The sequence below is a fragment of the Tenrec ecaudatus genome, chromosome 4 (genome assembly GCF_050624435.1).
Source record: "Tenrec ecaudatus isolate mTenEca1 chromosome 4, mTenEca1.hap1, whole genome shotgun sequence".
In the NCBI taxonomy this organism is placed as follows: domain Eukaryota; kingdom Metazoa; phylum Chordata; class Mammalia; order Afrosoricida; family Tenrecidae; genus Tenrec; species Tenrec ecaudatus.
This window is the reverse complement of record NC_134533.1, coordinates 121150860-121164000: the sequence shown is the minus strand read 5'-3', so window position 1 is coordinate 121164000 and position 13141 is coordinate 121150860. Positions and strand designations below refer to the sequence as shown.

The 13141-nt window shown below is 49.3% G+C and overlaps 1 protein-coding gene across 2 annotated transcripts in view; it reads right to left on the bottom strand.

Moving 5' to 3' along the window:
• The window catches only part of SORL1 (sortilin related receptor 1), a 215236-nt gene that overhangs the window by 180720 nt on the left and 21375 nt on the right, over positions 1-13141 (bottom strand). For both annotated transcript variants that reach the window (XM_075546728.1, XM_075546729.1), the window contains exon 2: positions 11140-11256. In XM_075546728.1, the coding sequence (XP_075402843.1) occupies positions 11140-11256 (117 nt within the window). The remainder of the gene's footprint in view (positions 1-11139; positions 11257-13141) is intronic.

The window sequence follows — 13141 nt, the reverse complement described above, 5'->3', positions numbered from 1 at the left end:
TCACAAATGACATCTAGAGATAGAGAGAATGTGCTTGGCTGCAGGGAGAGGAATGGAGAGTATGTTTTGCTCTCTGTTGAAATGCCCCCCAAAAGTTATCTACTTCTTCATCCCTTTGCTGGGGACTTCTGTTCTCCAAGCACACAGCCCCCCTCATTGCAGGGGGTAGGGATAGATGACACCTCCATGGGTCTCAACCAAGTGACCCAGGGAAGAAAAAGAAAGAGTAAGAAAGCAAACAGAACCAAGCCCACAGCCACTGAGTCAATTACAACTCAAAGTGGCCCCACAAGACCCAGCAGAATTGCTCCTCATAGTTCCCGAGAGAGGAGGCAGCCTCATCTTTCTCCTGCAGAGCGCCTGCTGGGCTTGAACCGCTACCACCCTGTGGCTAGCAGCCCAATGCTTACACCACAGCATGGTCGGAACTCCTTGAGATTACGTATAGCGGTATCCAAATCCCTTCCGCAGAGGCGCTGGTGTGTCCAGAGGCTTTAGGACAGACTCCACACACAGACCAACAGAAGATACGTGACGTGTTCTGTACAGCAGCCCACCCGGCTGGTGCTGCGGCTCTCCCGTGGTCACCGTGACAAGCACAAGAACTGCCGCCCCTCAAATGCAATCTATGTGGCAGGCACTGTACCAAGCTCGCCAATTGAAGCAGGCCAGGTAACTCCCAAAAACCCCACGCAATCCTTAAAACTCAATCCAAATCCCATCACTGCAAAGCCTGGGCAAGTAAGATCACCGATGCTGAGGGGAGCAGGCACTTACCCAGAGTAACAGAAAGTCCCCAGCAGCCTCCATTTCTGGCCAGGCTGCCCTGCCACCAAATCCAGCAATTCCCAAAAGCTACTGCGCGCAGGTAATGGATGGCAGAATGGAATTTTGCAGGTATTTCGTGCCTAGACTTTAATCCCTGTGTAATATACTCAATGTTTTAAAATTTTAAGAAGCCTATGGATGAATCTAAGAATAGGAATTTATTAGTTATTTTCTCCAATGGTTTATAGTGAAGAAAAGCGGGCTAAGTATTAATGACAACTGACAAGTACCAAAAATGAGTGGGAAGCACTAGACAACCAGAAAGCTTATTCCTCCCGTTGACTCAAGAAGACGCCGGAAGGGTTTCAAAGGAGGCACTAAGGGACTGCGAGGCATCAAAGCGGGCAGGAGAACGCCCCCGTCAGGATGAACTGCACAACATGCGTTCAAAGGAAATGGGGGGCACAAGACACATCGATGCTCATTAGAAGCCAAGGTTAGAAGATTAAGACAGAGCCTCTGCCTTCGTCTAGGTCAGGGTGGCAGAAACTCTACCGTGGGCACAAGCTTCAACGAGGTGTGTGTGAGTCCAGCCACCCGCCAAGCGTTCAGGAACGCCTGCCACAGAAACCACACCAGGGAGTCCGCGGGTTGGAGGGCCCAGACCAGCCAGCATGGCTACGAAGTGGAAGTCGAACTCTTTCACTTCCACGCCTTGGGCCTTGTGGACAGAGAGTCCCTTTTAGAAGTCGCACGGCTTCTCAGAAAGGGAACTCGGGTTTCTACCAGCTCCAATATCCCCTATGTTGATAGTGCCTGTGTGAGTCTGGGTAGACGAGAGAAACAAATTCATAAACACGCATATGTATATAACGGAGAGGTTTATATACAAGAGCAACTGAACATTGAGAAAACATCCCAGCCCAGTCCAGATCAAGTCCCTACGTCCGACATCAATCTGTAAAGTCCTCTTCAGACTCAGGAAACACATGCGATGATGTAGAATGCAGGAAGGTCACAGGCCAGTGCGTAGAAAATCTTTGGATCCAGTGGCGTTGTAAGCATCTCAGCGCTGGCAGGGGTCTCTATGTGGCTTCTCCAGTTCCAGAGGTCTTGTCAGCTGCCATGTCTCCCAGGGAGTAGCAGAGAGAGGTGTGGGAGTAGCAGAGAGAGGTGTCTTCTACCTTCAAGGAGGACGTACCAGATGTCCCAGAATTCTCAGGAGAAGTCCGTGCCCACACAGAAGTCTCATTGGCTCTCTCCAGATTGGCAGCCTAGACTCCACCCCTATACTCTTAATCCTTAAACTGACACCAGATTAGGTGATACCACAGTGCCCTCCAGTTGACCTTCTCAGAGGACAAAGATAGTAAGAAGTGTACACTCTGGTAGAACTTTTCAGTATCCAACACAGTAGTTTCCCAAGCTAAGAATGCCTGACTTAATGGCAGTTTGTACTTAAGCACGGCTGCCCTCAGGCCTGCGGTATTAGCCATCTGAGCTAAAGAGGAGAGTCACATGCGCCATTGTGACACGTGAGCGGTCGATGCACTGCTTCAGCAGTCTGTCATTGCCAGGACAGGGGGCAGCATCCGCCTTTTCAGTCGGACGCCAATGCCACTAAACTGCGCTGCATGGGTATCTGGTCCACCCCTGTCCCCATGCCTCCAGGGTGTCAATCGGCAACAGTGCTGGGGAAGCGATACAGAGAAGAACGGCTCGCAGCAGAAAATCCAGTGGAGAGAAGAAAGCGGAGGCAGAGATGAAGGCCATCGGGCGAAGGCCGGTCTCACAACTTTAAAGGAGAGCGCGAGACTAACGAGCGGAGCTGGGAAATGGCCTGTCCCAGGCGAGCGCTAATGTTCGCGGAGCGATGTGGTGGCTTCCTTCTTGGACTAGGAAGGCTACTGATGATTGGTTAGGCGGCCCAATCAGTGTAGCCCGCCCTTTAGCCTTATGCTACTGCAAGAAAAGTCTCGAAGCTTCTCTTTGGTTTCAAAGGTGACTACGATAAAGCGTTTCTTTGCAAGTAGGGTGGTTCAATCGCTCCGAAGCGGGAGCAAATTTACATAATACTGAAGTGTACATGAAGCAGGGAATGCCAACTTAAGTCCAGCAAGTGATTTTCCTTAATTGAGGAAGATCACATTGAAGATGGAGGTTCTGTGCCAGACCAAACACCTAAGGTGGCCGACCCTGGCTGACAGGGGGGCGGGTTGTCACTGAAAGGACCCAGGGGGTACCGCATCAAAGGAGGAGACTGGGGTACAGCTTGGGGGTGACACACCTAGAGATTTCAAGTTGAAGCCTTTGCGTGTGTACCCAGTCTGCTCATTGTCTGAGAGGTACATGCATCTTGGAAGATTGGTTCTCGGACCATCTGTCACCTGGATACATAATAGGAAAGCTCTCCGAAATTAATTAATCAATTAATGTTTAAGAAAGAAAAGTTCTTACAAACCTCCTTTGATGCATAAACTAAAGTGGGGGAACCTCACTGCCATGAAGTCGATTCCAACTCACAGGGAGCAAACAAAGCAGGATGGACAGAACGGCCTCTGACGTTCCAACCTGTCAAGGTCTTTACAGGAGTAGATGGCCTCGTTTTTCTACTGCAGAGTGGCTAGTGGGCTGGAACCAATGACCACGTGGTCAGCAGCTCCGTGCGTAGCCCACTACACTATGCCTACTTTAAGCAACTGGCAGTGAGGGGGGTTTGGTTTTCATTTTCATATTATGATGTCTAAGACGTTTTAGCGTATGTAGTGATCTTTCTTAAGTGTTTTATATGCACCGAACTCACTGTCACTGAATGGATGCTGACTGACAGAGATGATATAGAACAGGTGGAACTGCCCCCTGGGAGTTTCCGAGACTGTCATACCCCACCGAGAGTAGATACCCCACCTTTCTCCTGGGGAGCAGCTGGTGGCTTTGAACCGCCATCTTTGTAGCTAGCAGCCCAACATGTAACCACTATGCCACGAGGACTCCTTTGACATACAGAGACATAGAAGACGGATAACTGTCACGAAGTAAGAAAAGTATGCATCTGTTCTAACTCATGTACAAATCAGACTTAAAGTCTGGCTTCAGAATGGCTAAGCTTATTCCTGTGCGCGTTCTTTCTCTGAACTTTGAGGAGTGAGTCAGTCGCGTCTTTGTCTCCCAGGGTTTGCCTGGAACACAGTAGGTACTCTATAATAAAGATGCCATTCCAAAAGTCAACAAGTTAAAAACAAAACACTTCTATCAAGTGGATCCTGACTCATAGCAATCCTCTAAGGTAGAGTAGAGCTGCCCCTGTGGGGTTCCCAGACTGTCCCCCCTTCTGGGAGTAGCCCCCAGAGAGCGGCTGCAGCCCAACATGCCACCACTACACCACCGGGGCTCTCTGAGTCAAGTCCAGGTGTGTGAAATCAGTGCATACATGAGCGGCTGAGTGAATAATTATTTCCACTTAAGAGAGAAAGAAACCGGGCTCAGAGAAGTTGATGCCAGCCCAGTGTCACTTTTCCCATTCCAAGACCTGCGGCCTGCCCACTCTTCAGAGGTTACCTGCCAGGAAAGCGTTCTCTGTAAACACTCGAGTCTCATTGTTTGTGACAGAGGAGACTTGTGCCCAGCGAGTACAGGCCTGGCACTGGAAGGAAGCGGGATGGTAAGCGCCTTGGTGCTTAGTAAAGAACAGAGGCTTTCAGAGATTCATTCCCAAGCCTAGGTCTGCCATCCCACCCTGGGAAGAAAAACACTCACTACCGAAAAGCTCTTCCTGAATTCTAATCTGTCAATCAAACCCATGGCTTTGTGTCTGCTGTTGAATGGAAGTTAAGAGGAAGTAGATGGGCTTTCTCAGGTTTCATTCCCGGCCAGTAGACTTGGGCACCTGCCACCCACCTGTCTATCAGTGGGGCTAGTGTACCAGTCAAGAGAGGCTGGCGGTGCCTGGTGCTCAACAGGCTTGATCAGCTTCTCCATGAAGATAGCCTAGGAAGAAAGTACTGGTGCCCACGTGCAAAAGTCAGCCAAAGAAACCTCAGTGGACCGCAGCAGTCTCATCCCTGGGCCCACGGGCACGTGGGTGCAGGCCCAGGCATTTCATTCCTGGGTGCATGGGGCCGTCTTGGGTCAGGTGACCGATGGAAGCAGATGACAACAGCACGTAAGGATTCATTCTGTTCTAGGGCGATCGAAGCTTGCTCACCAACTTCCCTGCCCTTCTCCAAGTTGAACTACTCCAACATAGCAGAGGGGCCGCGGGAGAGGGGAAGGCCCCCAAGGAGATGAGGACACAGGCTGCAACAGTGCGTTCTAGCAAGGACAGGTGGGGATGACACAAAGCCAGGCAGTGCTTCGTTCTGTTGTGCCCAAGGTCGCTATGGATTGGAACCGACTCGATGGTACCGAACAGGAACATAACTTTATGCCACCCTCCTAATTCGGATTTCTATGCAATCAGACCGTAGCCGCCACAAGGCAAGGGCCATGGAGAAGCCTGGCACATGGTGAGCCACTTTCCTTCACTGCGGAGGCAGGACAGGTCTCGCAGTGTTCAAACCTGCCAAACAGGCCGGCAGCCTCATGGTTTTCCTACTGCATCTCCACTGGCCCTGCCAGTACACATGCGCGTTTCTTTTTCAAAACCTTTTATTGTGAATGAGGGGAAGGTTTGCAGGGCAGACCGTAGGTCACACACATTCTGAGTCCACTTCCTCCCCGTGTCTCCTCCTTGCCTGGCTCTCCATGCTGCCTCATTGGGTTAGGCTGCCCTTCTGAAGTGGCTGATGATTCGAACACAGAGTCAAATTCAGCTCCAGACCTGAAGGCCATGGCCACAGTCATGAGGGTGCCACCAGTCTCTAGCCAACCAATAAGCCTGGTTTCTTTTACAGTGTTGAGTTCGGGTCCACCTTACTCTTGCACTTTATCCAGGGCCTCCCAAAGTGCCCCTGTACAGAGCAGTGGGCAGTGGGAATGAGGTACCATCTGGTCTCGGGGTTGAGGAGACTGATGTGTGTGTGGTGCATTAGCCCACGGGGCTGTTTCCATGTGTCTTCTGACTCTCGTCACTCTTCTGTTTCTCCAGAGGGGGCGAGACCAATAGTTGCATCTTAGATGGCTGCTCATGAGCTTTCAAGACCAGGTCATGGCTCACCAAACTAGGATGTGGACCACTGTCTCTGTAAAGGACACTGTGCCAACTGGCCTTTGGGGTCCTCTGAGACCCCCCAATGCCATTGGCTTAATCCCTCAATGTGTTTAGTTACAGTTAAGAGTTTTCATAACTCTCCTGTAAGCTCCATAACATTCATGAATATATTTGCAAAAAGGTAAATACATATGCACAAAAATCCTCCTTGAAGCCAATCTATATTTGCGGGTGTAGCCCCACTCTCTCTCCCACACCCGCGCAGCCTGTCGGTCTATCCAAGAAGCTACTCTAGACTCCCACTCCTGCAGCACTGTGTACAGAACAGCATTGGCCTCTGCTGACTTTAACTTTTGCAAACCTTCCAGTGGACTCCCCTGTATCCATCATGTTCCCACGATGTGTTTTTCTCATGGCCCACTTTGCTGCTGACTCACAGTCACTCCACTAGGATTTCCAGGAAAGCTGAGGACTCACTCGGCGCGTACTTCTACAGGCATCGTGTCTGCCACTTCCAGACACAGATCTTCTGTACCAACTAGTCCTCTCAGACCTCAAATGATATTACTCTCTAAAGAACAACAAACTGGAGGGAAATGTAGCTACTGAACAGCCAAAACTTGACAACTATATAATACGTACCTATAGACATAGGCCTCCAAAGTAGATAAGTTTAAATTCTTTCCATTGTAGGTAGGTAGGTAGATAGATACAAGGGATAGATAGATGATGATTGATAGATGATAGATTGATAGATAGATAGATAGATAGATAGATAGATAGATAGATAGATAGATAGATGATAGACAGACACACCAGGGGGTACCCTTCCCCCCAAAAAAACCTCTGTATTTAAATTGTTTACAAAACAACCTTATCACCTTCAAAGTACTCCCCATTACACTTAATACATTTGTCAAACCTGTGATTCCATTTTTGGAAACATTTTTCAAACTCATCTGATCGGATGGCTGACAGCATCTCCGTGTTTTTTTCTTTACCTCGTGTATATTGTCAAATCACTGTCCTTTCATAGTGCTCTTCATTCACGGAAACAAAAAGAAGTCGCACAGAGTGAGGTCAGGTGAGTAAGGTGTGTGGGGCAGGAGAGGCAGGCTATATTTTGCCATAAACCAGTGTGCTGAGATGGCTACACCAGAACCCCGTCTGCCGCAACTCTGGTCTGTAGCATGCAATTTTCAGAATTTCTCAATAGAAAGCTTGATTAACAGTCTGACCTTGTAGAAAGATCTACAAATGCACTACAGAGTTGATATTTTCATCCGTTCGGGAAGTTGACAGACGTCAGAAGGAGGTTTGTCATCAATCAACATTTCACTTCTTTTGAAACAAGAAAACCACTCCTACACTTGAGTTTTTCCCATAGCGCTGTCCTTGTGAGCTGTGTTCAACATCACAACAGTTTCTGCGGCATTTTTGCCCTTAGTAGGAAAACAAAATTTCACAGCCACATGCTGTTCTCTTAAATCAGCTTTCACAAAAGAAAAAATAAAAGAAGCTTGAGGAAAACTACTTTTATGAAAAAATTCACTGTGACCAGAGAGATCCTTCCCAGGTGACGCCACTTGGTGCACTAACTCACAGCAAGTGGCTCAATGCTCGCCTAGCAGGAAAAGCACATACTACGAAAGCTCCCCTCTGCCCAGTGCAATTCCAGTTGTTTGGGGGGTACCCCTAGCAGATAGATTATCAATAGATAGAGAGACAGACACGGAGTTTTAGGGCAGTCGTGAGCATGTGGTCAAAATGGCGACTGAAAATTAGATAAAGAGGACATGGAATAAAGGGAACGCTCACAATGCATCCCAGTCACAGGGCAACTACAGAAGCAGGAATGGGCCACGACTGGGACATGTGCATTGTTATATAAAAGGGCTAATAAGATTGGTCAGGGCCTTCACACCAAAGCAGTCAGGGTGAGTCTGACAGGGCATGACTCATGACTAGGTGACCCCCCAGTACAGTGACCTCCGCCAAGGACACAGCCTGTCAAGCCCCTAAGAGAGAGACTGTTCCACCGGCAGCTGGCTGAGAAGGAGGGAGGTAACCTAATCCTCCAGGGACTCTACCTAAGGGCAAGATTCTCTACACCATTGGTTACTGATCAGAAATAATTTGGTGGAGGCTTCATCTATTTGGGGACCCTACACTGTTACCCATAACCCTTTGCAAAGTGGGGTGCTCAGAATTGAAGCTCTAATGCAACAGACAGATAGTCAAGACAGACACAGATCAAGATACAGAGATTTATCTGTTGTAACTTAGTGGACAACTAACATACATCAGATTTGAAAACAGGGTTTTCAAAAGGTGTTATCAGCAGACCATTCTTCCAAAACACTACCTCTGGAGAGATCTGAACCACTAACCTTGTAGTGAGCAGCCAAGCACAGTAGTCATTTTTGCCTCGGAATCAAAATAACAAAGAGGACGAAGAAAGGAGCTAAAACACTCAGACAGACAGTATCTGGCACTGTTGTAAGCACTTTAGTGCAACCAGGGTTCTGCAGGCTTTAGGATGCATATAAACTTTACACAACCCTAACTGTGGGTACAAATTAGCCAGCGTGACACTAGTTAAGATGCAGATTCTGATTCCCAAAGTCTGAGGCAGGACCTGAGAGTCTGCGTTTCTAAGCAGCTCCCAGAAAATACCCTTGCTATTGATCCAGAGTCTACACTTTGTGCTAGGTGAGAAGACCAAGAGAAGGTAAAGGACTGGATCCTAAGTCAACTCTCCCATCGACATGCAGTGTGGCTTCATACAGGTCCAGTGGTAGCTCTCGGCTCCCGTTTCTCAAGCAAACCTAAAGCATAATCATTAGGGTCTTTGATCACTGTTCCCAGAGAACAATATGACCTGGGCAAAGAATTTTTTAAATGTGTAAAAGTCCTAAGGCAGAACTTCTCAACAGGGCAGGTCAAAACGGTTTGCTGTAAAATCACAGAGAGCTTTATTCGGCAAAAACTCAAAACTGGGAGCTATTATTTCTTGGCATATCCTCTATCTAGGTCTATACACCTCTGAAGGCGGTTTCCGTCTCTCCAACTTTCCCCAGAGGATTTTTCACTCTTTGAATTACACCCACGTCACAACAGAAGTCCTCGTATTCTCCAGGGGATCGAATCATGTTCCTCCCCAATGTTCTTTGAGTTTTGAAGTCTAGACGTGTACAGGGGCAAAGTCAGGGCTGGAGGATGGACGGGGAAGTTTCCTGGTGAAATTATCACGGAACAGCCCTTGGTACCCACTTAGAATGAGTGAGTGGATTGTTGTGATAGACAGAGACAACAACTTTCCTGGCCTCCTTCTTAAAATATCTCCACAATAAGCTCCTATGGTTGCCCTGTGTCCTTTGAGAACATCTATGGAATAGCAAGAAACAGGACAGCCTTCTGAGAGCCCCCCCGCCCCCGGCCTGGAATTTACCTGGCCCAGTCGATCTCTCCGAAGTCATTATTTGCATCGGACCAGCTTTATGAAAATAACCTACCAAAACTAAATAAGTGCATTACTGAGAGAACCTGTCTCCAGCTATCCACTGACGACAGCCACATTTGTAATCGCTCTGGGTTGGGATTCCGCCTGGGAGCCCTTTTGGACTTACCCCAGCAAGTCCCCACTAATAAGTAAGGCAGGTGGTATCTAGGGAGGCCTGGACAGAGCACACAGGAGCTCAGGGGTGAGGTCTGTGGCCACAGCTATCTGCCAAACCGGATGGCATCCCTCACGTAGCCCACACACATCCAAGCAGCTACACAGAGTTGGCCTCACAGAGAGCAGAGCTGCGCTGGAGAGCTGCAAGCACATGCCGAAGGCTGGTGTGCAAATGGGCCAGCCAAGTCCTCAGGCGGGCTCCTCTGGCCGAATGCACAGGTCCAAGATGGAAGACAGCGTGCTTTCCCACCCTCCGTCTTGCCACTCCAGACCCCATCCTCTTCCCCACATGGAGAAGGTCAGGAGCCAGGTCACAGACTTGGGGCCCAAGGGCCAGCTCATATGTTTTCCTTAGGCCCCACAGTGTCATTAAAAACCATACACTGGCGGCCAACTTTCCGGGCTCAGCAGCGTTCCCTAGAAACATCCAGACACGTGGAATTCTCTGGAGAGATCAGCCAATCAAGACAGCCCTGGGCTCTTGTTGCTGCAGGGCAAGGTGAGCTAGGAACCGCTGGGCATGTGTCCTCCACAGTGGCCGCCTCCTGCTTCCTGCAGCTCCCGGACACGGAGACCAGGCGGCAATCACCACCTTCAAATTAAGATAGAGGTGAAGCAGTTCTTGAGCCTGCATCACGATCAAAAGTAAGAAAATGCCGCATGGCCCAGGAGACCCACACACATGACAAAAAGCAAAGGAAGGACCATTTCTCTTCATGAAGTAAAGCATGTTAGTAACTTCAAGGCGGCTGCCATCCCTTCCACAGCCTTGCCTGGCTTCTCACCGGCCTTTAGAGTTTGTCATCCTCGGCCTGACACATGTAATTAAAAAAAATTTTTTTAAATCATTGTATTGGGGGCTCGTACAACTCTTATCACAATCCAGCCAGCCAGCCATTGTGTCGAGCACATTTGTACATTTGTTGCCATCATCATTTTCAAAGCATTTTCTTTCTACTTGAGCCCTTCGTGTCAGCTCATTTGCCCCCTCCCTGCCCCTCCCTCTTTCCCTCATGAACCCTTGATAATTTATAAATTATTTTTTTCATGTCTTACACTGTCCAAAGTCTCCCTTTACCCCTTTGTCTGTTGTCCATCCCCCCTGGGAAGGGATTATAGGGCTGAGAAGATTTTTTTTTTAACCCAAGTAGAGAAATCAAGACTACGACAAAGTAAAGATTCCACAACTCACTCACCTGGCACCGGTTAGGAGAAATCGTCGCATGAGAAAACCTATTAAATTCCATCTGGCACTGCTCTGTCCAGGAATGCACTTCTGGCATTTGGCTGAGCAAATACAATGATCCAGGTCCTTCCCTATCACGTCACAGGCGTAATCAATCTCACCCGGCACAGATCTGCCCGCAACCCTGAGAGCGCCCCCTGTGCTCAGCAAACAAGGGCTGTATTCTTCTCTCAATGCACTCCTATCATGTAATTCATCCGGCCGCTCTCCATGAACCCGCTGTGGCCTCTGGCGTGATCATCCATCCCGGCAGATCAGAAAAGGGCGAGTTAATGGCCAGGGCCATGCATTACTTACGTCACTGCTCTGGGGTCTCGCCAATGCCAGGCTGTCCCGAGCTAAGGCCACGATGACGTTGCTCTTCTCTCCGGCCCAGTGCACCACCATCTGATTGTGGGAATCATTCAGACTAACCTGCAAGAGAGCAAACCAACACGGGAATGCAGAACCGTGAGTGTGGGCCACAAAGCCTCCAGGGGATCATGACCCATTCACCTCTCGCACTCGGAAATGGCTCAGACTTTCAGATCTGAAGGGCGGGCCCTGGATGGCCTAGCCCTTCTGCCCTCTCCCCCAGCCAACAAGAGCCTACCAGACTTAACTTTCCTAGGGAGAAATACTAGTTCTCCACACTTCTAGATATGATTGGATCACCAAAAATCTTCTTTGCCTGGCCTGCTTAGTTTGCTAAGCCCTGGTGGCATAGCGGTAATGCGTTGGGCTGCTAATCACAATGTCAGCAGTTGGAAGCCAACAGTTGCTTCAATAGAGAGATGAAGCTCTCTACTCCCTTTAAGAGTTACAGTCTCGGACGCCCCCAGCGGCAGTTCTACCTGGTCCCCTAGGCTCACTGTGAGTCGGCATCAAATCGATGGCAGTGAAGTTTAGTCATTCATTTGCTTATTTCTGCCTGCTGCAAGCCCGCCATCTCTGAGCACCCTCATGCTTGTTTCATGTGTGTGACACACACATTTAAGGTTTTAATGAAGCGTCACCCTCATTCAAAAACCACGTGCACTTCAAAGCTATTCTAATTGGATGCTTTCCTGGGTCCCAAATGCCGATCACCCTTGGTCCCTAATGAACAAGAGGAAGCGCTGTGCTGTCTTGTTTCTGAAATGTCTCTAGTGAGGAAGCCCTCTGCAGGGCTCAACAGAAAGTCCCTTTTAACGGTTGCTGCTAACAGTTACTTCCCAGACTCTTAGATTTCACAGGTCAGAAAAATCCAAATCTGACTTAAAAAAATGTTTCCAAGACATGAGGAAGGCCAGCAGAGGGTTGGTTGACATCTACGCTGTCATGGTATGGACACTGTCAAGGACCACTCACCCTGCCTGAGCTCGACTAGCTGCTTCTGCAAACCTGCCTCCTCTGCTCCGGGACCACCCACCGGATCCACTCCCCAGGCTGCCTTGCACGGAGGACTGATCTTGGGCCTTGCAGTTCATGGCAATCGATCCTGGTATCGTGCCAATACCAGTCCTGGCCCCCGTCAGATCCCACACGCCGTCCTGTTTTCTTTCCTGGTCCACAGGCCCAGAGAGAACCGAGCCTCAAGATGGAAAAAGGTCCTCCGCTAACCAAAAACACTTCGCGAGGCGAGGCTGGGAGATCTACTTCTATCGGGTTCAGCCACGGAGCTTCTGGGATTCATCTATTAAATAGCTCAATCTAAATCCATGGCCCTTTAGTTGGTGCCAACTCATAGCAACCCAGTAGAGCGGAGTAGAGTTGCACCAGAATGCTCTCAAAGCTGTAAGCAAGCCAATCTTTGCATCTTTATGCGAGCAGACCGCTGCAGTTGGCTGCTGAGTTTGCCCACCGACCTGCACTTGGATGAGCAATTCACACCGCGCCAGCAGGGCTGCTTGCATTCTGTTGAGGTGGTTGTGGTGGTTTAGCACCATCGAGTCATCTCTGACCCATACCAATCCTCTGCATGAGGCGTCCTGGTTGGTGGTGGTTACGCATTGGGTTCCGTCTGCGTGGTCAGAGTGGGAAAGCACCAGCAGGGCTGGGCTTTCTATCCCCGTTAACAGTCAGACTCGGAAGCCCACAGGGGTTTGGTATGAGTCAGCGTGGACTCAGTGACGGTGAGAGCTGGGTGGCACACACAGTTAACGTACAGGACTCTGACCGAAGGGTTGCAGGTTTGAGTCCACCCAGAGGCACGGCAGGAAAAACACTCAGAGATCTACTTCCAAACACCTGCAGGTCCCTTATTAACTGATAATCACCCTCAACAATCATGGCCACTTTTTCAAAGGGATATGTCAACACCTAACATGGAAGACAGATA